The 26,312-nt window shown below is 39.6% G+C and overlaps 1 protein-coding gene across 3 annotated transcripts in view; it reads left to right on the plus strand.

Moving 5' to 3' along the window:
• KLHDC1 (kelch domain containing 1) overlaps positions 1-26,312 on the plus strand; it is a 71,350-nt gene that overhangs the window by 14,587 nt on the left and 30,451 nt on the right. For all 3 annotated transcript variants that reach the window (XM_066277921.1, XM_066277919.1, XM_066277922.1), the window contains exons 2-6: positions 10,223-10,293; positions 10,762-10,879; positions 11,508-11,626; positions 23,193-23,271; positions 25,272-25,355. In XM_066277921.1, coding sequence (XP_066134018.1) covers positions 10,223-10,293; positions 10,762-10,879; positions 11,508-11,626; positions 23,193-23,271; positions 25,272-25,355 — 471 coding nt within the window. The remainder of the gene's footprint in view (positions 1-10,222; positions 10,294-10,761; positions 10,880-11,507; positions 11,627-23,192; positions 23,272-25,271; positions 25,356-26,312) is intronic.

The raw sequence follows: 26,312 nt of genomic DNA on the forward strand, positions 1-26,312 counted from the left end.
CCACTTTGCTGAGAGTTTTGAAAATAAATAATAGGTGATGGATTTTATCAAATGCTTTTTTGGGGGCATCTATTGATATGATCATGTGAGTTTTATCATTTGTTTTGTTTACATTGTGTCATGTTTATTGATTTGCAGATGTACTATCCTTACATTCCTGGAATAAATCTCACTTGATCATGGTGCATAATCTTCTTAATGTATTGCTAGATCTAGTTTAATAATATTTCTTTAGAATTTTAGCATCTGTGTTCATCAGGGATATTGGCCTTTCATTTTCTTTCTTTGTAATGTCTTTATCTGGTTTTGGAATTGGGATATTGCTGGCCTCATAAAATGAGCTTGGGAGTCTTTCCCTCCCCCTGACTTTTTTGGAATAGTTTGAGAAGGATATAACTCTTTTTGAATGTTTGGTAAAATTCACCTGTGAAGCCATCCAGTTCAAGACTTTTGTTTGTTGGGAGTTTTTTGATAACTGCTTCAATTTCACTGGATGTAATTTGTTTATTCAGATTCTCTGATTCTTCTTGAATCAGTTTTGGAAGATTGTATGTTTCTAGGAATTTATCCATTTCATCCAGATTGTTCAACTTGTTGGCTATAATTGTTCATAATATTTTCTTACAACGCTTTGTATTTCTTTGTGTCTGTTGTTACATGTCCTCTTTCATCCCTGATTTTATTTATTTGGGTCTTCTCTCTTTTTTACTTGATAAGTCTGATTAAAGGTTTGTTAATCTTGTTTATATTTTCAAAGAACTAGCTTTTGGTTTCGTTGATCTTTTAAAATTTTTTTAATTTATTGATTTTGGCAAGAGAGGGAGTGAGAGAGACAGAAACATCACTCGGCTTCTGTATGTGCCCTGACTGGGGATTGAACTGGCGACTTCTGTGCTTTGGGACAATGCTCTAACCAACTGAGCTATCCAGCCAGGTCTTGATTTCATTGATATTTTGCATTTTTTTTTAGTCTCTATTTCATTTATTTCTGCTCCGATCTGTTGAATTTTGAAGAGTTATTTTTTTCTACATTACACTGGGATAAACTAATATGTATTAAACCAATGTTGTATTTCTTGAATTAAACACAAGTTAGTGTAACATATTACCACTTTTGTATATTACTGGATCCTGGCTGCTAATTTTTAAAATTATTTATTTATTGTGTTTATATAGATTCTAGTGTCTCCCCAAAAGCATTCCCCTTCCCCCATATTCCCCTCAACATCTCCTTTACCACCCTTCCAACAGCTCCCTTCCCCCTTCCCTTCAGGTTTAATTCCATTCTTCAGTTCACATTGTTCCTTGGATTCCTCAAATGAGTGAGGTCATATGATATTTTTCTTTCTCTGCCTGGCTTATTTCACTCAACATAATATTTTCCAGGTCCATCCATATTATTGCAAAATGTAATATTTCTTTCTTTTTCATGGCCCAGTTGTATTCCATAGTATATATGTACCACAGTTTTTTAACCCACTCGTCCTCTGACGGACACTTGGGCTGTTTCCAGATCTTCGCTATTGTGAACAATGCTGCCATGAACATGGGGGTGCATTTCTTTTTTTCAGTAAGTGATATTGTGTCTTTGGGATATATTCCTATAAGTGGAATGGCTGGGTCAAAGGGCAGTTCCATTTCTAATTTTTTGAGGAATCTCCATACTGTTTTCCACAGTGGCTGCACCAGTCTGCATTCCCACCAGTAGTGCAGGAGGGTTCCCCTGCTAATTTTTTTTTTTTAGGATTTTCATATCTATGTTTGTAAGTGGATTGAGTAATATACCTTCTTTTATATTCTAGAATAGTTTTTGTAAGATTGAATTATTTGTTCTTTGAATGTTTGAAAGAAGTCATCTGTAAAGCCACTTGGGCTTGGTATGCACTTCTTGTTATTTATTTGTTTTGGGTTTTTTTTTGTTTTTTGCTGCAAAAAGCTTTATTTCTATTTGGTCCAATGCATGGGAGAGGGCTCCAGGGTGGTTAAAAGGATGTGGAGTGATTTCAGGGAGAGGCTCAGGCAAATGCCAGACACCAAGGGAATACAGAGGAGCCTCTCAAAGGCTTCTAGACTCTAAAGGCTCTTAGTCGGGCTTGACGGTGAGCCTTTCAAAGAGATACTCGCCCAGCCCAGCCTGGGGTTCGACCAGCCTGCGGAGGTTGGTTAGGTGGTCACTCATCTTCTTGATGATTTTCACCTCATCCAGGAAGTGATCCTCCAGGAAGTCACAGAGATAAGGGTCTGCATGGGCAGATCCAAAAGGACTTGGTTCAGGGTCTTCTACAAGGTGATGATGGCTTCCATGGCATCCTGAGTTTTACCCCAATCATCTTGGGAAGGCTTCTGCATATCCTAGAAGACAGGGGTCCCCAAACTACAGCCCGTGGGCCGCATGCGGCCCCCCCAGGCCATTTACCCGGCCCCCGCCACACTTCCGGAAGGGGCACCTCTTTCATTGGTGGTCAGTGAGAGGAGCATAGTTCCCATCGAAATACTGGTCAGTTTGTTGATTTAAATTTACTTGTTCTTTATTTTAAATATTGTATTTGTTCCCGTTTTGTTTTTTTACTTTAAAATAAGATATGTGCAGTGTGCATAGGGATTTGTTCATAGTTTTTTTTATAGTCCGGCCCTCCAATGGTTTGAGGGACAGTGAATTAGCTCCCCGTATAAAAAGTTTGGGGACTCTTGCTTTAAGAGAATGTGGCCACTGCCCTGGTTTTGCATCTTTAAGAGATGGTCAGCACCCTCCCGCTTCTCCTTGGCCAACTTGTGGGAGTGGCTCACACCTTCCAGAGCCACATCGTAGTGATGGAAATAGAAGCCCAGAGAGAGGTAGCTGTAGGAGGTCCACAGTTGCAGGTTGATCAGGCCGTTGACGGCAGCCTCCACGTCCAGGGAATAATTCTGACAAACTTGGGAGCTCATGTTTACTATGCAGTAAGGAGTTAAGGTAAAAAATGGTGTGGGTTGGTCTCTGGACACTGAGGTGGTTCAGAAGGTAGTGACTGGAAAAGAGATTGGAAGGTGGTGGAAGGTCAAAGAAGAATGTCCCTAGGTCAGCTCTGTCAAAACACTGTTGAGGCCCTGGCCGGTTGGCTCAGCGGTAGAGCGTCGGCCTGGCGTGCGAGGGACCCGGGTTCGATTCCCAGCCAGGGCACATAGGAGAAGCGCCCATTTGCTTCTCCACCCCCCCTTTCCTCTCTGTCTCTCTCTTCCCCTCCCGCAGCCAAGGCTCCATTGGAGCAAAGATGGCCTGGGTGCTGGGGATGGCTCCTTGGCCTCTGCCCCAGGCGCTAGAGTGGCTCTGGTTGCGGCAGAGCGACGCCCCGGAGGGGCAGAGCATCGCCCCCTGGTGGGCAGAGCGTTGCCCCTGGTGGGCGTGCCGGGTGGATCCCGGTCGGGCGCATGCGGGAGTCTGTCTGACTGTCTCCGTTTCCAGCTTCAGAAAAAAACAAAAAAAAAAAACCACTGTTGAAGCAAGAGACAGATCTGTGGACTGTGGCGGGCACTGTCCGCACTTCGTGGGTTTTAAATCTCTGATTCAGTCTGTTTAAAACTATAAGACTGTTCAAATCAGGGGTCCCCAAACTTTTTACACAGGGGGCCAGTTCACTGTCCCTCAGACCGTTGGAGGGCTGGACTATAAAAAAAAACTATGAACAAATCCCTATGCACACTGCACATATCTTATTTTAAAGTAAAAAAACAAAACGGGAACAAATACAATATTTAAAATAAAGAACAAGTAAATTTAAATCAACAAACTGACCAGTATTTCGATGGGAACTATGCTCCTCTCACTGACCACCAATGAAAGAGGTGCCCCTTCCGGAAGTGTGGCGGAGGCCAGATAAATGGCTTCAGGGGGCCATAGTTTGGGGACCCCTGGTTCAGATTTTCAATTTTTTTTCTTGAGTCAGGCTTCATAGGATTTTCTCACCCATACCTCCACCCCCAGGAATCTATTAATTTAATTTAGGTTTTTAAACTTACTAGCATAAACTTAAATTGTTCATAATATCCTCTATTTAATTTCTACAGGTATGTTCCCTTTCCCATTCCTAAAATTAGTTAATGGTTCATCCTTTTTTTTTTTTCTTTTTTCTTTTTCTGAAGCTGGAAACAGGGAGAGACAGTCAGACAGACTCCCGCATGCGCGCATGCGCCCGACCGGGATCCACCCGGCACGCCCACCAGGGGGCGATGCTCTGCCCCTCCCGGGCGTCGCTCTGCTGCGACCAGAGCCACTCTAGCGCCTGGGGCAGAGGCCAAGGAGCCATCCCCAGCGCCCAGGCCATCTTTGCTCCAATGTAGCCTTGGCTGAGGGAGGGGAAGAGAGAGACAGAGAGGAAGGGGGGGGGTGGAGAAGCAAATGGGCGGTTCTCCTATGTGCCCTGGCTGGGAATCGAACCCGGGTCCTCCGCACGCCAGGCCAACGCTGTACCGCTGAGCCAACCAGCCAGGGCCATCCTTTTTTTTCTTCTTGAATAATCTTGCCAGAGGTAGATCAGCCCCCTGAAACACCAACTTTTTGTTTACTTGATCTTCTTTGTTGTGAAATTTTTTATTTCATTAATATCTTAATGAAATAATATCTAGTGAAATTTTTTATTTCATTAATATCTTACTCATTTTTTATTTCTTCCTACTTTCTTTGGGTTTATTATGCTGTTATTTTTGAAATTCCAAAATTGGATGCTTATTCATTTTGAGACTTTACAGTTGTTTAAGTATGTTAGACTATAAATTTTCTTCTAAGTACTTCATTAGTTGTATTTCTTAAGTTTTGACTAGCAATGTTTTGTCATTTTACAGTTCTGGTATTTTTACACTTTTCATCATTCTTTCTTTCTTTTTTTTTTTTTTTTGTATTTTTCTGAAGCTGGAAACAGGGGAGAGACAGACAGACTCCCGCATGCACCCGACCAGGATCCATCTGGCACGCCCACCAGGGGCGACGCTCTGCCCACCAGGGGGCGATGCTCTGCCCCTCTGGGGTGTTGCTCTGCCGCGACCAGAGCCACTCTAGCGCCTGGGGCAGAGGCCAAGGAGCCATCCCCAGCGCCCAGGCCATCTTTGCTCCAATGGAGCCTTGGCTGCGGGAGGGGAAGAGAGAGACAGAGAGGAAGGAGGGGGGAGGTTGGAGAAGCAAATGGGCGCCTCTCCTATGTGCCCTGGCTGGGAATCGAACCCGGCTCTCCCGCATGCCAGGTCGACGCTCTACCGCTGAGCCAACCGGCCAGGGCCTCATCATTATTTCTTATTTGACCCATAAGTTTTTTAGGAAAATATTTAAATTTCTAAACATGCTATTTTTATAGTTTGCTTTCTGTTATTGATATCTAACTTAATTGTATTATCCTCAGAGAATGTGGTCTATCTATCTGATACCAGTCCTTTGGAATATGTTGAGGCTTGCTTTAAGGACTAGCATGTGATCAATTTTCATAAATATACCCTTGTTTTTATATTGGAGGAAGTATTTATGTGTTTATTTTATCAAACTTGCTAATTGTATTGTTTAAATCTCCTATATCCTTTTTGATTATTTTACTCCCTGTTCTATTAATCACTGTAACAGGTTTAAAAACTCCCACTCTGATGTAGATTTGTTAGTGTCTCCCTGTGGTCTTGTCTGTCTGTAGTTTGTATGTATTTTTAGGCTGCCTCTTTGGATAGATATGAATTCAGAATTGTTATATATATATTTTTTGGTTCATCGAACACTTTACTATTTTGTAATAATCCTCTTTATCTATAGTACTGTCATTTTTCTTAAAATCTGTTTGCCAATATAAATACAGCTAGGCCATCTTTCTTTTGGCTGGTATTTGCATGGTATATCTTCTTCTGCCTTATAACGGAAATTTTGTATGTTTTATTTTTACATTTTAGGTGTGTCTTATAACCTGAAAATAGGTGGATCTTATTTTTATCCAGTTTGATATGTGTATTTTATGTGGAGAGTTTAGCTTATATTCACTTAAAGTAATGCTGTTATACTTTGTTCTTCAAATTGGCTTTGTATTTTCCCCTCTCTTTCACCTCCATTTTGTTTTGAGGGTTTTTTGAATTTTTTATTCTCTTCCCATTTTTTTCTTTTTTCTTATATAGAAATTATATGATTCATTTCTAGCCATATAGTAGTTACTTTATTTCAACATGAATACTTCACATACTTAAGAGTTAATAATATTATTTTTTGCCATAGAGTTCAAGTACTTCAGAAAGTTTCAAGTCTGGTCACATGGGCACTGTGGAGAAGGAAGGTTCCTGGTAGTCAAGATATTACTTTTAAAATTGAACTGATATAGCAACTTTCCCTAGTTAGTCCTATCCTGTTCTACCCCCCCTCTTACCCCAATTAGGCATAAAAAAATAGTTTAGCCATTTTTTATGTTCAACTCTATCCACACAGTTACCAATATCTTATAATACTATTTCTTGTTGCATTTCATATCATTCCCTTTTACCTGGTGTAGCACAGCTATTAGGCTTTCTTTATATGAGTCTGTTGTTGGCCAACTGTCTCAGCTTTTGTCTGGAAATTTCTTTATTTCACCTTGGTTTTTAAAATTTACTTTCACTGGGTGTAGACTTCTAGGTTGACAGTTACTATTGATAAACACAATTGCTGATATTACTTAGTCTTATGTTTTGCTAATGAGAATTCAGTGAGTCATTAGTTGCTGTTCATTTGAAGATGATTTGTCTCATTTCTGGCAGGTTTTTTTTTTTTTTTTTTTTTACAAGAGGCAGAGATAGACAGGGACAGACAGATAGGAACTGAGAGAGATGAGAAGCATCAATCATTAGTTTTTCGTTGCGCGTTGAGACTTCTTAGTTGTTCATTGATTGCTTTCTCATATGTGCCTTGACCGCGGGCCTTCAGCAGACCGAGTAACTCCTTGCTGGAGCCAGCAACCTTGGGTCCAAGCTGATGAGCTTTTTGCTCAAGCCAGATGAGCCCACGCTCAAGCTGGCGACCTCAGGGTCTTGAACCTGGGTCCTTCCGCATCCCAGTCCGACGATCTATCCACTGTGCCACCACCTGGTCAGGCAGTTTTATAGAATATTTTTTCTTTGATGTTCTGTAGTTTTACTATGATGTGCCTAGTTATGGATTTGTAGATTTCTTGTAGAACTTTGTAGATTTGATGCCTTTCAACAGTTTTGCAAAATTCTTATCTCTTCAAATATTGCTGCTTCCTCATTCTATTATATCCTAATGTAATTCTGATTAGACTTAGTTTTTCTCTTTTTCCATGTCTTTTAACTTTTTTTCTATATACTCCATCTCTCTGGGCTATATTTCTGGATGAATCAGTTAACTAAGTCTCTTATTTTAGTGAAAGCTGGACAAGAGCAATTTTAGTGGAGTGATGGGCTTGGAAGCCAGATTAGCTGAGTGATGAGACAGTGAGAGGTGGAACAATGGGAGCAGCCACCATAGTTCACTCTGCGTGGAAGCTTTCTGTGAGAGGGGGAGAGACAAAGGGGAAGGAGATAAGAGAGAGTTCATACAGATATAAGGATGGGTGCTATCAAGGCCTGTTTGGATATCCACAGGAGTGATCTAGTTGAGAAGGAAAACTCGATGATGTATAGAAAAGAAGGGATAATTTTGGAGTGAAATCTCTGAGAAGGAACTAAGTCCAAATGTTAAAATTCTGTGCTTCATTAGTGTTTTTGTACCACCTCTCTTGAAGGTTAGTGAAAGAGTCTTTTCTTTCTGGTCAGGCTGAGGTGACCATGCCATCAATTTAACAGGGATCACTCACTTACCCATTCACTCACTTAGTCAACAAACACTCCATTTGTCCTTTGTGTGTCAGGCACTGTGCTAGGCTCTAGGAACTGAATTATAACATAAACATGATCCATGCATTCATGATGGTGGTGGTGGTGGTGGGGTAGATGTGATCCAGACAAGGCACAGGGAATAGTCCTTTAACCTTATTCTAGGGTAGTCAAGAAGGGACTTTTAAGCTGTTCCCAGAAAATGAATTAGTTATCCAGACAAATTCTGGGAGGCATTCCAAGAATAGGGAAATGCATAGATGAGGGCCCTATTGCAGCAAGGAACTTGCAGAGATTTAGGAATGGAAAGAAGATTAGAGCAGAATGAGTGAAAGGATGAACTTTGGATGGACAGCAGGCACCAAATATGTAGTACAGAATCGTGAGAATTTTAGACTATGCTGAGAGCACTAGGGAAGTACTGAAGGGGCTTAAGCAGAGTAATGACAGAACCCATTTTCATAATATATTTGTTATAAAGGCATACACATACAGCTACTGCAGCCTGATGCTGTTAAGTTTTCCAGTCATGCAATTAATTCTCTTTTTCAAATTATTTTTTACTTAGCCATTAAGTATGGCTTCCTCAGTCAGAAATAAGTGGAAGTTGCCTTGGAATTAATAAAGTGGTATTATTCTGCTCTGTGTGTGTGTGTGTGTGTGTGAGAGAGAGAGAGAGAGGGAGAGAGGGAGAGAGAGAGAAAGACAGAGAAACAGACAGCTAGACAGACAGACAAACATGGAGACTGGTAGTCAAAATACTACTTTTAAAATTGAACTAACAGCAATGAGGAATTAGCTAAATCTGCTTAGCATGTTAATAATTTCTGCATCATGCAGTATTAGAAATTCTTAAACTATCTTTTACATTTGGCTATTTTTGAATTATTCAAAGAAATTATGAGAGATTTATGTAAGGATTTGTTTCAACCCTTAAGTTCTTGATATAAATAAGATTGCCATTCTGTTTGTCTTTTTTTTTTTTTTTTTTTCAGAGACAGAGAGTCAGAGAGAGGGATAGATAGGGACAGACAGGAACGGAGAGACATGAGAAGCATCATTCATCAGTTTTTCTTTGCGACACCTTAGTTGTTCATTGATTGTTTTCTCATATGTGCCTTGACCGTAGGCCTTCAGCAGACCAAGTAAACCTTTGCTCAAGCCAGTGACCTTGGGTCCAAGCTGGTGAGCCTTGCTCAAACCAGATGAGCCCGCGCTCAAGCTGGCAACCTTGGGGTCTCGAACCTGGGTCCTCTGCATTTCAGTCCGATGCTCTATCCACTGCACCACTGCCTGGTCAGGCGCTATTCTGTTTTTATTTCTCTTTTCATTGTAAATATCAGAATACACTATTTTACCTATATTATCAGCTTCTTTAGAGTTTATTAGGTGTTATTATTTGGACTAGTTGAATTTATCTTGAGCCTTGGATTCTATGTTTAATAAACACCTAACACTATGCCTTGAAAATAGTATACACTTAAAAATATGTTCATTAATCAAGGTATCTGATATAGTTATCTTTTTGAAAATTTTATTTTTCAATTACAGTTTACATTTAATATTATTTTGTATTAGTTTCGGGTGTACAGCATGGTGGTTAGACAGTCACATACTTTATAAAGTGTTCCGCCCCAAATTTCCAGTACCCAGCTGACACCATACATAGTTATCACAGTGTTATTGACTGTATTCCCTATGCTATAGTTTACACACTATGACTATTTATAACTACCAATTTGTACTTCTTAATCCTTTCACCTTTTTCACCCAGTTTCCCTACTCCCTCCATCATTCTGTTCTCTGTAAATGTGAGTCTGTTTCAATTATATTTTTTCATTTGTTTTGTTCTTTAGATTCCAGACACACGTGAAATCACGTGGTATTTGTCTTTCTCTGGCTGACTGGTTTTACTTAGCATTATACCCTCTAGGTCCATGCATGCTATTGTGAATGTGAAGATTTCATTCTTTTGCTGATACAGTGCTCTTAATGGCACTTATAAAATTTTTTCTTCCTTCATTTGTTCTCTTCACACAAAAAATATTGCCCTTGTTTGGTACTCATTTTCTTCCTGGTTTTATTGTCTTCATTGTTCTGCTCTGAACATTATTATTTTTCTGTTTTCCCTTACTAAAAATTCCTTTTTACGATTTAATTGTCCTGTGTCTTTTTTTGAGATTCATGAACTTGCTATTTAAACCTTGCCCATTTTCTCTTAGAAAATGTATTTTTTCCTTTTGTCTTTTGAGCTAATATAATTTATATTAAAAAAAAGATGTCAGCCTGTTTATGATTTTGTGTTTTGCAGTATTTTAATTGCAGTTTTCCCATCCTGAGGAACTACTGAATTATTACTATGTATTTTTTTTGTTACTATGTATTTGATAAGAATAATTTTATGTATTCTATGTTTTAGTCTATTGAAGACAATGAAGTATATTTGCCTAACGATGAAATTTGGACCTATGATACTGATAGTGGCCTGTGGTAAGTAATTTTAAATTGCAGAATGCCGGTCTTAACACGTGTTGTACATGTTTTCATAGACTCGGGAACTTAAGACCATACGTAGAACCTACTGCAATATTTTTTTTCTCCCTTTTCTTTTCTTTCAGTGCTTTATTCTTTCTGTCTCCTCTTTCCCTTACTCCCTTCCTCTCTCCATGACTTGTCCTTTAGCATTTCTCCACATTCTAAGCTTGTCTCTAAAGAATTAATCTGCTAATTAATTCCCAATTCTGGTGACATATGTGAAGATTTTGTAAATTTTTTCCCCCAGTAAATTGAAAGATCATTACAGTAGATGCTCTTAATGTTTTTACAGTATTGGCTACTATTATGTTTGAATTGTAATCATCAATGACGGTTTCCATTTTAAGAGAAGTCATGGAGTTCAAAGGGAATTGAACTTGTGTTTCTGGAAAGTTATAAAATTCCATGTTGTTCTCACTGCAGGGCAATGCACCTCATGGAAGGAGAACTCCCCACCTCCATGTCAGGAAGTTGTGGTGTTTGCATGAATGGAAAGCTGTATGTTTTTGGAGGATACGATGACAAAGGATACAGCAATCGAGTAATATTTTCTTTCAGTTTAGAAGTGCAGCAAAATGTCTATTGTTTAGTGTATCAGTTCATCTTATAAGTTTACAGATACTTAAAAAAGAAGACACATGTAGAAAGTCTTGTGTTTATGATGTTAAGGTTTTAGAGTGAAGAAGCAACTGCTGTGCTTTCTCTTCCTGTCTTTCTGCTACCCAAATAACCACATACTTACTTGATATTTATAGGCAGGAGAATGATGGAAAAACATCATTTCAGTATGTTTTAGATATGTCTTTTGCTTCTAAAGCATTGTCTCATTTTCTTTAACTCCCCAGTTAATATTTTTACCTTCTAAAAAGAGAAAAAAGTAATATAATTAATTTTTGGATCACATAATTCTCAGATATAGATTTGATTTTCTTCTTTAATCTTTTTTAATTGATTGTGTTGACATGGTTTCAAGTGTCCCATTCACTATAGCACCGTCTGCACATTGGATTGTGGTAGACCCAGCCGCTCCCTCTGTGTAGTCTTTTCACCCCAGCTCCTCCCCCCAACCTCCTTTCCCCACCTCCCTCCCCCTCTATCGTTACCCTGTTGGCTGTTAGATTTAATTTTCTAATGCTCCATCTGTTAATGGTGTCCTCCTCTTTTAAAAGCTTTATTTTGTTAACCTGCGAACCAGAGATGGAATCTACGTTTGGGAAAAGATCACCAGCTTTGAAGGAAAAGCACCCACACCACGTGACAAACTTTCTTGCTGGGTATATAAAGACAGGTATGCAGTAAAATGATCTCATTGACCTCACTCACCTACAGCTTATAGCTTGTGGCCAAAATAGAAAAGACTTGAGAGTCTGAAGTTTTTCAACATAGAATTACAATTGGTTGTTGTTTTTTTCCATTAAAAAAAAATAAATTTAATGCAGTGACATTGATAAATCAGGGTACATATGTTGAGAGAAAACATCTCCAGATTATTTTGACATTTGATTATGCTGTATACCCCTAACCAAAGTCAGATTGTCTTCTGTCACCTTCTATCTGGTTTTCTTTGAGCCCCTCCCCTCCCCCACCCGCTCTCGCTCTCCCCTTCCTCTACCCTCCCTCCCTCCCCCCAGGCCCCGCCCCTGTTGCCATCACATTCTTGTTCATGTCTCTGAGTCTCATTTTTATGTTCCATCTATGAATGGATTCATATAGTTCTTAGTTTTTTCTGATTTACTTATTTCACTTCGTATAATGTTATCAAGGTCCCTCAATGTTATTGTAAATGATCCGATGTCATCATTTCTTATGGCTGAGTAGTATTCCATAGTATATCTGTACCAAAGCTTTTTAGTCCACTCGTGCTCTGATGGACACTTGGGCTGTTTCCAGATCTTTGCTATTGTAAACAATGCTGCCACAAATATGGGGGTGCATTTCTCCTTTTGGAGCCGTTCTATGGTGTTCTTGGGGTATATTCCTAACAGTAGTATAGCTGGGTCAAAAGGCAGTTCGATTTTCACTTTTTTGAGGAATCCCCATACTGTTTTCCACAGTGGCTGCACCAGTCTGCATTCCCACCAGCAGTGCAGGAGGGTTCCCTTTTCTCCACATCCTCGCCAGCACTTATTCAGTGTTGTTTTATTGATGAGCACCATTCTGACTGGTGTGAGATGGTATCTCTTTGTAGTTTTAATTTGCATTTCTCTAATGATTAGTGATGTTGAGCATTTTTTCATATGCCTATTGGCCATCTGTATGTCCTCTTTGGAGAAGTGTCTATTCATTTCTTTTTCCCATTTTTGGATTGAATTGTTTGTCTTCCTGGTGTTGAGATTTTACAAGTTTTTTATAAATTTTGGTTATTAACCCCTTATCAGACGTATTGTCAAATATGTTCTCCCATTGTGTAGTTTGTCTTTTTATTCTGTTCTTATTGTCTTTAGCTGTGCAAAAGCTTTTTAGTTTGATATAGTCCCATTTGTTTATCCTGTCTTTTATTTCACTTCCCCGTGGAGATAAATCAGCAAATATATTGCTCCGAGAGATGTCAGAGAGCTTACTGCCTATGTTTTCTTCTAAGATGCTTATGGTTTCACGGCCTACATTTAAGTCTTTTATCCATTTTGAGTTCATTTTTGTGAGTGGTGTAAGCTGGTGATCTAGTTTCATTTTTTTGCAGGTAGCTGTCCAATTTCCCCAACAGCATTTGTTAAAGAGGCTGTCTTTACTCCATTGTATTTCCTTACCTCCTTTGTCAAATATCAGTTGTCCATAGAGCTGTAGGTTTATTTCTGGGTTCTCTGTTCTGTTCCATTGATCTATATGCCTGTTCTTATGCCAGTACCAGGCTGTTTTGAGTACAATGACCTTGTAGTATAACTTGATATCAGAAAGTGTGATACCTCCCACTTTATTCTTCTTTTTTAAGATTGCTGAGGCTATTCGTGTTCTTTTTTGGTTCCATATAAATTTTTGTATTGTAATATGTGATTTATATTTTTGAAGTATGTCATTGGTATTTTAATTGGTATTGCATTGAATTTATAGATTGCTTTGGGTAATATAGACATTTTAATGATGTTTATTCTTCCTAACCATGAGCACGGTATATGCATCCACTTGTTTGTATCTTCCTTGATTTCTTTTATCAATGCTTTGTAATTTTCTGAGTACAAGTCTTTGGTCTTCTTGGTTAAGTTTACTCCTAAGTACTTTATTTTTTTGGTTGTAATAGTGAAGGGGATTGTTTCCTTAATTTCTCTTCCTGACTGTTCATTGTTGGCATATAAAAATGCCTCTGATTTCTGAGTATTGATTTTATATCCTGCCACTTTGCTGAATTCATTTATCAGGCCCAGTAGCTTTTTGACTGAGACTTTAGGGTTTTCTATATACAATATCATATCATCTGCAAATAATGATAGTTTTACTTCTTCTTTTTCAACTTGAATGCCTTTTATTTCTTTTTCTTGTCTGATTGCTGTGGCTAGGACTTCCAGGACAATGTTAAATAAGAGTGGTGAAAGGGGGCACCCCTGCCTTGTTCCTAATCTTAAGGGGATTGCTTTTAATTTTTGCCCATTGAGTATGATGTTGGCTGTGGGTTTCTCATAGATGGCTTTTATTATGTTGAGGTATGTTCCCTGTATTCCCACTTTGCTGAGAGTTTTGATCATGAATGGGTGCTGGATTTTATCAAATGTTTTTTCTGCATCTATTGAAATTATCATATGGTTTTTCTCCTTTTTGTTTATGTGATGAATCACATTGATTGATTTACGAATATTGTACCAGCCTTGCCTCCCCAGAATAAATCCCACTTGATCATGGTGTATGATTTTTTCCATATATTGTTGGATCCGGTTTGCTAATATTTTGTTGAGGATTTTAGCATCTATATTCATCAGAGATATTGGCCTATAATTTTCTTTCTTTGTGTTGTCTTTGCCTGATTTTGGAATCAGAATTAAGCTTGCCTCATAAAAGGAGCTTGGAAGTCTTCCTTCCTCTTGAATTTTTTGAAATAGTTTGAGAAGGATAGGAGTTAGTTCTTTGAATATTTGGTAGAATTCACTTGTGAAGCCATCAGGCCCTGGACTTTTCTTTGTTGGGAGATTTTTGATAACTGTTCCGATCTCATTTGGTGTAATCGGTCTATTTAGGTTTTCTGATTCTTCCAGATTGATTTTTGGAAGATTGTATGTTTCAAGGAATTTGTCCACTTCATGTAGGTTGTCTAGTTTTTTGGCATACAGTTCTTCATAGTATTTTCTTACAATATTTTGTATTTCTGTTGTGTCAGTTGTTATTTCTCCACTCTCATTTCTAATTTTATTTATTGGAGTCCTCTCTCTTTTTCTTGGTGATTCTAGTTAAAGGTTCATCAATCTTGTTTACCTTTCCAAAGAACCAACTCCTGGTTTCGTTGATCCTCTGTATTGTTTCTTTAGCCTCTATGTCATTTATTTCTGCTCTGATCTTTATTATTTCCTTCCTTCTACTACATTTGGGCTTTACTTGCTGTTCTTTTTCTAGTTCTTTTAGATGCAGGGTTAAGTTGTTTATTTGAGCTATTTCTAGCTTCTTAAAGTGTGCCTGTAGTGCTATGAACTTCCCTCTCAGTACTGCTTTTGCTGTGTCTCATAAATTTTGAGTTCTTGTATGCTCATTGTCATTCATTTCTAGGAATTTTTTTTTCTTCTTTGATCTCATTCTTAATCCATTTGTTCTTTAACAACCTGCTCTTTAGTTCTCATGTGTTTGAGACTTTTTGAGCTTTTCTGTTGTGGTTCATTTCTAGTTTCATGCCATTGTGATCGGAGAAAGTGCTTGATATGATTTCAATCTTCTTAAATTTGTTGAGACCGCTTTTGCGCCCTAATATGTGGTCTATCCTAGAGAATGTACCATGAGGACTTGAAAAGAATGTATATTCTGCTGCTTTAGGGTGAAATGTTCTGAAGATATCTATTAAATTGAGTTGATCTAGTGTGTCCAATAAGTCTGCTGTTTCTTTGTTAATTTTCTTTCTTGAGGTTCTATCTAGTGATGTTAGTGGGGTATTGAAATCCCCTACTATTATAGTATTGCTGTTGATCTTGCCCTTTAAATCCATCAAAGTCTGCTTTATATATTTAGGTGCTCCTATATTAGGTGCATAGATATTTATAATAGTTATATCTTCCTGTGGGATTACTCCCTTTATCATTATGTAGTGGCCTTCTTTATCTCTTACTATATCCTTTATTTTAGAGTCCAATTTGTCTGATATAAGTATTGCTACCCCAGCTTTTTTTTTCATTTCCATTTGCATTAAATGTTTTTTTCCATCCTTTTACCTTCTCTATGTGTATCTTTTGTTCTAAGGTGTGTCTCTTGTAGACAGCATATGTACGGGTCCTGTTTTCTTATCCACGCAGCTACCCTATGTCTTTTGATTGGATCATTTAATCCATTTACATTTATGGTTATTATTGATATGTAGTTGTTTATTGCCATTTTATTTTTTAAAGCTGTATTCCTTTTTTGCTATATTCTTTTCCCACTTTGTTCTGTTTACAACAGGCCCCTTGACATTTCCTGCAGCATTGGTTTGGTTGTAATGAATTCCTTGAGTTGTTTTTTGTCTGGGAAGCTTTTTATTTCTCCTTCAATTTTAAATGATAGCCTTGCTGGATAAAGTAGTCTTGGTTGTAGGCTCTTGTTCTGCATTACTTTGAATATTTCTTGCCATTCCCTTCTGGCCTCAAGTGTTTCTGTTGAGAATTCAGAAGTCATCCTTATGGGGGCTCCTTTTTAGTTGATAATCATTTTTTCTCTAGCCGCTTTTAATATTTTCTCTTTATCACTTAGCTTTGGTATTTTAATTATGGTATGTCTTGGTGTTGATTTCTTTGGGTTTCTTCTTAATGGAGTTCTCTGTGCTTCCTGAACATGTGAGATGTTTTCCTGCCTTAACTGAGTGAAGTTTTCAGCTACGATATGCTTGAACAAAGTCTCTATCTCTTGTTCTTTCTCTTCTTCTAGAACCCCTATGATATGGATGTTATTTCTCTTCATGTTGTCACAGAGCTGTCTTAGAGTTTTCTTAGACTTTTTGAGTCTCTTTTCTTTTTACTACTCTACTTCCGTGCCTTTATTTATCATGTCCTCTAGCTCGCTGATTCGATTCTCCGCTTCATCCATCCTGCTTTTAATTCCTTCCATTGTGTTCTTTATTTCAGATATTGTATTTGTCATTTCTGACTGATTTTTTTTTATTATTTCAATGTCCTATTTTATATTTGCTATCTCTTTATTTATGTGTTCGTAAAGACCATGTATTGTTGTTCTAATATCTTTGAGCATCCTAACAATCGTTATTTTAAACTCTGCATCTGGTAATTTGGTTATATCTGATTCATTTAGGTCCTTTTCTGGGGATTTCTCTCGGTTCATTTTTGTTGCATTTTTTTTGCCTTCACATTTTCTCTGTGTAAAAGAAGAGTTTGGCCACTGGAGTCCACTGGGTATGGCCTTTGTTCTCTAGGTATGGTCTGTCTGTAGGCCCGCCACCCCCTCTTCTGTTGCTGCCTAGGGCTTTTGGGTTTGGGCGTTGCTGGTGCCTGCCCATTGGGGCTGTTGCTGTGGTTTCCATCCTCTCCTTCATGGGAGTGGCTGTGATCACGTGCTCGGGTGCACAAGCCTTGGTAGCCTTGGCCTTTGCCTCGCCCCCGTGGGTGGCGTTATGCTCGGCCCTGAGGGCAATGGGGAGCACCTTTGCTCAGCTGCGGGTTTCTGCCTGTTTCTGGGCTTTTGCTCTGCCCTTGCAGGAGGAGCCCGCTTGTGGAACAGCTGCTAGCCTTGGCACTACCGGCTGGGTAGGACTGTGTGCCCACGCTCAGCTCAGTAGTAAAACTCCGCCTGTTTTGGGCTTTTGGCTCCGCCCTCGTGGGAGGAGCCGGCTCCCAAGTCAGGCCACAAGCTTCGATTCATGGGCGGGGCAAGGCTGTGGTCCTATGCTCTTGCTCAGGGGCTGGTCTCCACTTCTTCTGGAGTTCCCGCCCTTCTCCCGCAGGCTGGATTACAGGCCGCTGGCAGCTGGTCTTTACTGCTTTTGTATGCCTACTCCTCCCCAGCCGGGCAAGACTGAGCTCACATGTGAGCCCAGTGGCAGCCAGCAGGCTTCTGCCCCTGCTGACAGAACCACGCCTCTGCTTCCCGCCGCCGCCCGCCCTCCTCATCCGTGTGGAGTGTGGGCACTGCAGCTCAGACCCTAACACTCACTACTGTAGACCTGAAAGCTCCCTCCTTCTAAGCGACTCTGCTCTGAGTGCCGTGGGGGAGCTTGTTTGGCTGCTCTCCTGCTTCCCTTTGCTGGTATTGCTGTTTCCAGGGGAAATATTCACTTCACATTTAGGGAGTGACTCATTCCAGGGGTTAGGGTGGCTGTCTCCTAAAATGTTTCTCCCTGTGCCTCCTAGATTACACTCTCTTCCTGCTACTCTGGTACTCTCCTCTCTCCCTGTCCCCCAGAGCTCCTGGTGAGTGGTTGTGAGAGAGTTGTTCTGCGTGGTCCCTTTAAGAAGAATCCTGGGTCTGAGAAATCAGTCTCTTTCTCACAAACAGTATCCTGACTTGATTCTAGCTAAATACTGTCCTTATGCCTCTTCTGGGCTCTGGGTCTGCAGGCTTTTTTTCTGGGGCTCAGGACCCTCCCCTCTCTGCTAAACTCACTTCCCGCCTCTCTCCCGGCTGCCGTTCACTCCAGGGAGCTGGGCAGCCCTCTCCGCAATTCTGTTTTTCTATCAGTCTCGGTGTGACTTCTTCACTGTTCCTTAATTGAAGAGTCCTCTTAGTTTAGTCCAAAGTTGGTTTTTCCAGGTGATAGTTCTTAAAATTATTTTGTAATCCACTTTGGTTCTGGGAGGTGGATGTTGGTACATTCGCCTACTCCAGCGCCATCTTTTCTTCTCCGGTAATAGCAGTTTTAAACCCTGGAACAGCTAAGTTATAAAAATAAACACGTGGAAGCATCTTTTTTTTTTTTTTAACAGAGAACTTTATATTTTTTAAGAAGGTGAAGGGATTAGCAACTGTTTGTTTTTTAAATTAATTTTCTTAGTTAAATTTTCTAGATAATTAATACATTCACATGGTTCAAACCACATTAAAATACAGTGACAGCTCTGGCTCCCGCTCCCATCCCTGCTCCCCACACACAGATAGCTACTTCTATTGATGTCTTTTGTATTCTTAAGACAGTGGTTCCCAAATTGTCTGCCATTGGAACTACCTGAGGATCTTTTAAAAATTACAAAGCCCAGGTCCTGGCCAGTTAGCTTACTCAGTAAAGAGTGTCGTCCCGAAACAACAAGGTTGAGGTCTCGATCCCCAGTCAGGGCACACAGGGGAACCAACCAAAGAATACACCACTGAGTGGAACAACAAATGAATGCTTCCCTTTCCCTCCCCTTTTAACCCCCTTTCTGTCTCTGACTCTTTAAAATATCAATAAAAATTAAGCCCTGGCCACATAGCTTGATTGGTTGGAGTGTTGTCCCAGAGCACAGAGGGTTGCTGGTTCAACTTCTGGTCAGGGCACATGAAGGAGCAGCTCAATGTTCTGTCTGTCTCTCTGTCCCTGCCTCAAGAAAAATAAAAAAATTCCAAAGCCCTGGTGATACGCAGACTAATTAAATTACAGTCTGTAGGAGTATGGGTTTTGAAGTTCCTCAGGTGATGATTGCAGGGTACAAACAAGTTTGGAAACCACTGCCATGGGTGTTACATTATGTAAACAGAAGCAAGTATGTATGTATGCATATATGTATGTATGCATTCCTCTTCTTTTTTTTTTTTGTTTTTTGTTTTTTGACACTCTTTCTGATGAAAGGCAGTGTCTTTCTTTTTTTTTTTTTTAGAAAGGAAAGAGAGAGGGAGAGAAGGGAGGAGGAGCTGGAAGCATCAACTCCCATATGTGCCTTGACCAGGCAAGCCCAGGGTTTTGAACCGGCGACCTCAGCATTTCCAGGCCGACGCTTTATCCCCTGCGCCACCACAGGTCAGGCGCATTCCTCTTCTTACCCTCCTCTTACACAAATACCCGCGTGTGCTCTGTACACTGTTCTTCATCTGCTTCTTTCTGTGAGCAGTACACACACCATGGAGATCTTTCGTCTTTCTCTGTCCCTAGTTAGGAAGCTTGTTTTTTTTTTTTTTTTGTTTTTTGCAGCTGCATAGTATTCTCCTTTGTGAATATACATACCATTGCTTATTTAACCTTTACTCTGTAAATTGTTTGAACTTCTTTGCCATTACAAACTGTGCTTTAAATGACTCTGTGTGTGTGTGTGTACCTATCAGATATATATATATATATATATAATTAGATGGCTGGGTCAGTAGGCCCTGAATTTATCCTTTTGTAGCTGTTTAGTTACTAAGGCTGCTGAAACATAGTCCCACAAACTGAGTGGCTTCCAGTGTTTTTCAGCCTGGTGGTGACTCTCACTGACTGGCGGGAAACTCCTGGTAGACCTGCAGTGGTCCGCAGACTGGCGGTTGGAAACCACTGGACAGTGATGTGTATTGTCTCATGGTCCTGTAGGTTAAGAGTCTGAGATCAAGATGTCAGCAGGGTAGATTCCTTCTCGGAGTTTTGAGGAAGAATCTATGACTGTCACCTGATTTCTGGTGATTATCAGCAGTCCTTCGTGTTCCCTGGCAGTAGAAGAACCACTCCTCTGTCTCTGCTTCGCAATAGCAATCTTCCCGTGCTTGCTTGTCTGTCTCCAGGGCCCTCCTCTGTCAACACCCTGGTTTCAAACAAGGTCATATTCTGAGGTACTGAGGATTAAGACTTCAACATGTGAATATGGGGAGGACACAATTCAAACTATGGTAATAAATGTTGCCAATCTTTTCTCCATAGAAGTTGTGCTGCTTTTGCAATCTCATGATGGAATGCTCATTACTCCATAGCTTGCCAAGAGTTTGCAGACAAACAGTCCCTTTTCTGCCACTTCAGAAGGGGTGTCTCAGTCTTATTTTAATTTTCATGAAAAATATTTTTTTGTGTGTGTGAGTTTGAATGTATTTTCATATGTTTAATGGCAATTTTTATTCCTTTTTCTCTGGCCTGTTTGTTGACATCTTTTGCTAATTATTTTCTATTGTTGGTATTTATGATCTCAGTTTCTAGGAGTTTCTATATTTATGGATTAAAGAGATTAGTAGTCTGTGACTGTGCTATGATATGAAACTTATTTTCCAGTTTGTCACTCTCTTTTGACTTTGCTTCAAATGTGTTTTGCATGCATTAAACAGCATTTACTTAGGTAAATTTATCAGTAGTTTATTTTGTGGCTTCTTTATTTTAAGTCTTCATTGCAAAGGCTTTTTTTGTACTGCAAAGTTATAATCTAATTCTCCCAACTTTTCTTCCAATGCTTTTAAAATTTATTTTATTTTATTTTTGTATTTAAATGAGAGGAAAGGAGATAGAAAGACTCCTACATGTGCCCTGACCTGGATCCACCCAGCGACCCCAATCGAGGGCAATGCTCTACCCATCTGGGGCATATGCTCGCAACTGAACTATTTTTAGCACCTGAGGCAGAGGCTCCACAGAGCCATCCTCAGTGCCAAGGGCCAAGGCACTCGAATTGAGCCATGGCTTCAAGAGGGGAAAAGATAGAGAAGAGGAAGGGGAGGAGAAGCAAATGGTTGCTTCTCCTGTGTGCCCTGACCAGGAATCAAACCTGGGACTTTTATACGCCGGGTCAATGCTCTACCACTGAGCAACTAGCCAGGGCCTTAAATTTAATTTTTACATTTAAATCATTGATTCATTTTGGTACTTATCTATTATTGACCTGTCTTCAAGTTTATTGTTATTTTTCATTGCTATGTCCACTTTCCTGGGCCTCGTGCTTGAGCACTAGAGGTTGTCTAGATGTTTTCAGCTGAGCCTCACCATTGAGTTCTCGCCTCTCTGAGCTGTGGGAGCTCTTTCCTGTTGTATAGCCTACTTGGTAGATCTCTGAGTAACTAGGGTGTTCCCTTTGCTCCCCATTCCCATCTTATGCTCTCTGTACCTTTGGAGGTATCTTTCAGCCTTCTACCTCCTCCTCTGGCCTTTTGGGGACAGTCACCCGGGATGCCATATGGCTTGGCATGTTTCTGAGGCATTTCTTTCAGATCTCCTGCCCTAAAAGTTCAGCTTACCTCAGGGTTTGCTCAGCTCTCCTTTGCGTCTGTCCTTCTGGCTGTTGCTGACTAACCCTGAGCCCTCTCTGAAGACTATGCAAAAGAGTTGTTGAGTGGGTTCAAACTCCCTCTGTGCCTGAATTTCTTGAAATTCTAATTTGTCCTGCCAGCCTACATGTGGCTGTTAACTTTGGGGGTCATTTCTTTTAGAAATCCTGTCTGTGCTGGATTCTTCCTCCTCTTGCTATTACTCCTGGGATGAAGCAACCATGGGTCTCCCCTCTCCTACTGAGAGCTCATCACTTCCTGGAATTAGTTCATTTAGGTCTCTTTGTTCCCTTATTAGCATTTGACTTTTTCTAAACTATAGTTGTGTAGTTTACAGTCATGCATCACTTAATGATGGGAATACATTCTAAGAAATGTGTTTTTAAGCAATTTTGTCATTGTGTGAACATCATTGAGTATATTACACAAACCTACATGGTATAGCCTACTACATACCTAGGCTATATGATATAGCCTCCTGTTTCTAGGCTACAAAATTGTTCTGTATGTTACTATACCAAAAACCAAAAACCTACAAGATTAAATCAAGCACTAGAGAAAATGATACAGTTAAGAGCAGGGGTCCCCAAACTACGGCCTGTGGGCTGCATGCGGCCCCTTGAGGCCATTTATTCGGCCCCGGCCACACTTCTGGAAGGGGCACCTCTTTCATTGGTGGTCAGTGAGATGGGCACATTGACCATCTCATTAGCCAAAAGCAGGCCCATAGTTCCCATTGAAATATTGGTCAGTTTTGTTGATTTAAATTTACTTGTTCTTTATTTTTATTTTAAATATTGTATTTGTTTCCGTTTTGGTTTTTTACTTTAAAATAAGATATGTTTAGTGTGCATAGGGATTTGTTCATAGTTTTTTTTATAGTTCGGCCCTCCAACGGTCTGAGGGACAATGAACTGGCTGGCCCCCTGTGTAAAAAGTTTGGGGACCCCTGATTAAGAGAGTAGGTAAACACAAGATGTATGAGGCTGTTGCTGGCATACCATGGCACACCACTGTAAAGCAAACTTTTTTTAATGATTAGAACGAGTAGACTCTAAAGTAATGATAGAAAGTATAGTGGTATCTTGAGATACGAATTTAAGTTGTTCTGTTAACCGAGCTAGTCAGTCAACTCGTATATCAAACTGCCGATACTGGACTCGTGCGCCAACTTGCCAACTAGCGGCAGTTTCCTGAATCACGACTCATATCTTGGAATTTTGCTCAGATCTCGAACAAAAATATGGACCGAGTTACAGCTTGTATCTTAAAAAATTCGTATGTTGGTCTGTTCGTATCACAAGGTACCACCGTATAGTACATAATAAGCCAGTAACTGAGTTGTTTATTACCATGTACTTTGTATAACCAGTAACACAGTAGATTTGTTTACACCAGCATCACTACAAATGTGTGAGTAATGTGTTGTACAACATTATGATGGCTGCAACATCACTTATAACTTTTTTGGTTTTGTTGACTGAAATATCCTTATAAGGTGCGTGACGGTATCTCGTTTGTTTAGGTTGTTAGGGCGAAATAAATGATCTCATTCAACTTTCTATAAACAGAATGAAAGAACTTATACAGTGTGTCTGTTTGTATTTGTTTTTCAGATTAATATATTTTGGCGGCTACGGATGTAGGAAACACAGTGAACTCCAAGACTGTTTTGATGTTCATGATGCATCATGGGTAAGAGAGTAATCACTGCTTCCATTTTTCTCTAATATCACCTTAGAAGTTTTAGAAATAATTAGCCCACTCTTTCTCATTTTCTATAATTGACACTATGGAAAAAAGTGTATTTTCTCTCTTTCAAATTTGGATTCAGTTTGAAGAGGTTCTATCACCTTAATGGCTCCTGGAAGAATAATTTCTTTTCTTACATAGTTAATCACTCATACCTGCTTCTGTTAGACTAGTAGAGGCTTTAGCACAACTTAGAAAACCTTTGTTCTTAGGTAACCAGAATGGCTGTTGCTGACACACACCTGCTTTTAGGTCCACAGACTAGAACTAGTCGTAGCTCTGATGGGCTTACACAGGAGTTGGTTGATAGTGATATTATTTTTCCTTCTTCTTACTGGTTAGAGAATAAACTATTATTAATGAAAGAAGTCATAATTAATAAAAATGAAATCCTTTAGAAGATAACTTTAAAAACCATTGATCCACCACCTATACACAGTTGTACCTTTTACTAGCATACATTATTATTGTACATTATTAATATATATGAACAATTTGTATATATCTCTTCTATATGGGTATTTTTTCTCCATGTATTTACATGATTTTTTAGCTCTTAATATGAAATCTCTTTAAAGCTTAGCTACTTACAGTATTATGGATAATTTTCAGAAATATAACTTCCCATTGTTTATATCTATTTTTTTTATAGGGACAGAGAGAGAGTCAGAGAGAGAGATAGATAGGGACAGACAGACAGGAATGGAGAGAGATGAGAAGCATCAATCATCCGTTTTTTGTTGGGACTCCTTAGTTGTTCATTGATTGCTTCCTCATATGTGTCTTGACCGTGGCCTTCAGCAGACCGAGTAACCCCTTGCTCGAGTCAGCGACCTTGGGTCCAAGCTGTAAGCTTTTATTTGCTCAAGCCAGATGAGCCCGCGCTCAAGCTGGCGACCTCAGGGTCTTGAACCTGGGTCCTTCCGCATCCCAGTCCAACGCTCTATCCACTGCGCCACCAACTTGTCAGGCTTGTTTATATCTATTTTATTCATCAATGAAATCTCTCATTCTTTTCTCTCCTCATACAGTTAGGCTAACAAGCATGTCCTGAAATTTTTGGAGTACAGTGGAGTTGTTTTGCTTTGTTTTGTTTATAGATTCTAAACTAAGTAAATTTTTTAGTTTGACAAGTCCTGACAAAAATTATGTATTTCAGAAAAAAAAGAAAAAACACATAAACCTGGCATAGAGGAAAGCTTTCATACAGGATTCTATCAATCTGGAAGGTGCTCAATACAATAAAGCTGCTAACTTTATTGCTAACAATTTTGCCTCTTAGAAGACAAAGAAGAACGTGAGCATAAGTCTGACCTATCAGAGAAAATCGCTTGCTTAAGTAGAATTGGTTGGAACCTTTTTGCAAAGTGATACCATAGTCCCCTAATGTTTCTTTTTTTTTTTTTTTTAAAGATTTTATTTATTCATTTTAGAGAGAGTAGATTGAGAAAGAAGGAGGGAGGAACTGGAAGCATCAACTCCCATATGTGCCTTGACCAGGCAAGCCCAGGGTTTCGAACCGGTGACCTCAGTGTTCCAGGTCAATGCTTTATCAACTGCACCACCACAGGTCAGGCCCCTAATGTTTCTAATAGCAGAGACTGGGGATTCTGAGAATGTGCTTTAGAGAAACATTTCAAACTATAAATATCATTCTGTCCTCTTCAATTTTAAAAGAGACAATCCTTGGGGAAAATTGGAAAATTGTTAGCTAGGAAAGTAGAACACACTGCAGGCAATGCTGGGAGAAGGGAAGTCACCAGGCGAGGGCCCTCTGTTGGGGCCACTCTGAGCCACTAGTGTGCACCCCGGCTTTATAACTACAGCGGCAACTTGATTTTTGTAAAAGTGTCTACTATTTCACCAGCAAGGACACAGTGGAACTGTAAAAATAACCTAAAAGCTATAAAATCTTTTAAATATTTTAAAAATTTCTGTTTTAGGAAGAGCAGATATTCTGGGGATGGCATAATGATGTTCATGTATTTGACACAAAGACACAGAGTTGGTTTCAACCAGAAATTAAAGTAAGTATTGTAAAAAGTTACCTTTATATTTATATATTTATTTATTTAAAAAAGATTTTATTTATTCATTATAGAGGGGAGAAAGAGAGAGAGAGAGAGAGAGAAGGGGGGAGGAGCAGAAAGCATCAACTCCCATACATGTCTTGACCAGGCAAGCCCAGGGTTTTGAACCGGCAACCTCAGCATTTCCAGGTTGACACTTTATCCACTGCGCCACCACAGGACAGGCTATATTTATATATTTATTGATACAGTTTTTAAGTGGGAGGAGGGTATATAGTGAGACTGAGTCCCACATGTGTCTCGATTGGGATCCACCTGGTAATCCCGTCTGGGCATGATGCTTGGACCAACCGAGCTGTCCTCAGCACCCAGGCCAACACTGGAACCAGTTGAGCCACTGGCTTCAGGAGAAGAAGAGAAAAAGAAGGGGGAGGAAAAGGAGAAGGGAAGAGAAACTGATAGTTGCTTCTCATGTGTGCCCTGACTGGGGATCGAACTGGGATGTCCATATGCCAGGTCAACGCTCTATCCACTGAGCCACCAGCCAGGGACATCATTAATACATTTAAAAAATACATTTTTAGTAAGTTATTTGGATGTTAATAATTGAGTTTTAACCACATACAAAGGGGTTCTCTTGAGTACTATCACTAATACTATTTTTTTAAATCTCAAATTTTTCTACAGGTTAGCTAAGGGTTTCTAGAAAAATCTTGTAAAGAGGTGCCATCATTATTGCTTACCCACACGTATGATGCTCTGGTTTAAGGAGGATTCTTTTAAAAAGTCAATTTTTAAAAACCCATGTTTCATAAACCCTTGAAATTAGGGCTACATGCAATGTAGCATGGCAAAAATACATTATTATCTTTCATGTACTAGTGACCAAACAGAAATCACATTAGTTTAGGTGGTTGTAAGGCCAGTGGCTGTAGCCATGCAGGTTCCCATTGG

Source organism: Saccopteryx bilineata, chromosome 4 (genome assembly GCF_036850765.1).
Source record: "Saccopteryx bilineata isolate mSacBil1 chromosome 4, mSacBil1_pri_phased_curated, whole genome shotgun sequence".
In the NCBI taxonomy this organism is placed as follows: domain Eukaryota; kingdom Metazoa; phylum Chordata; class Mammalia; order Chiroptera; family Emballonuridae; genus Saccopteryx; species Saccopteryx bilineata.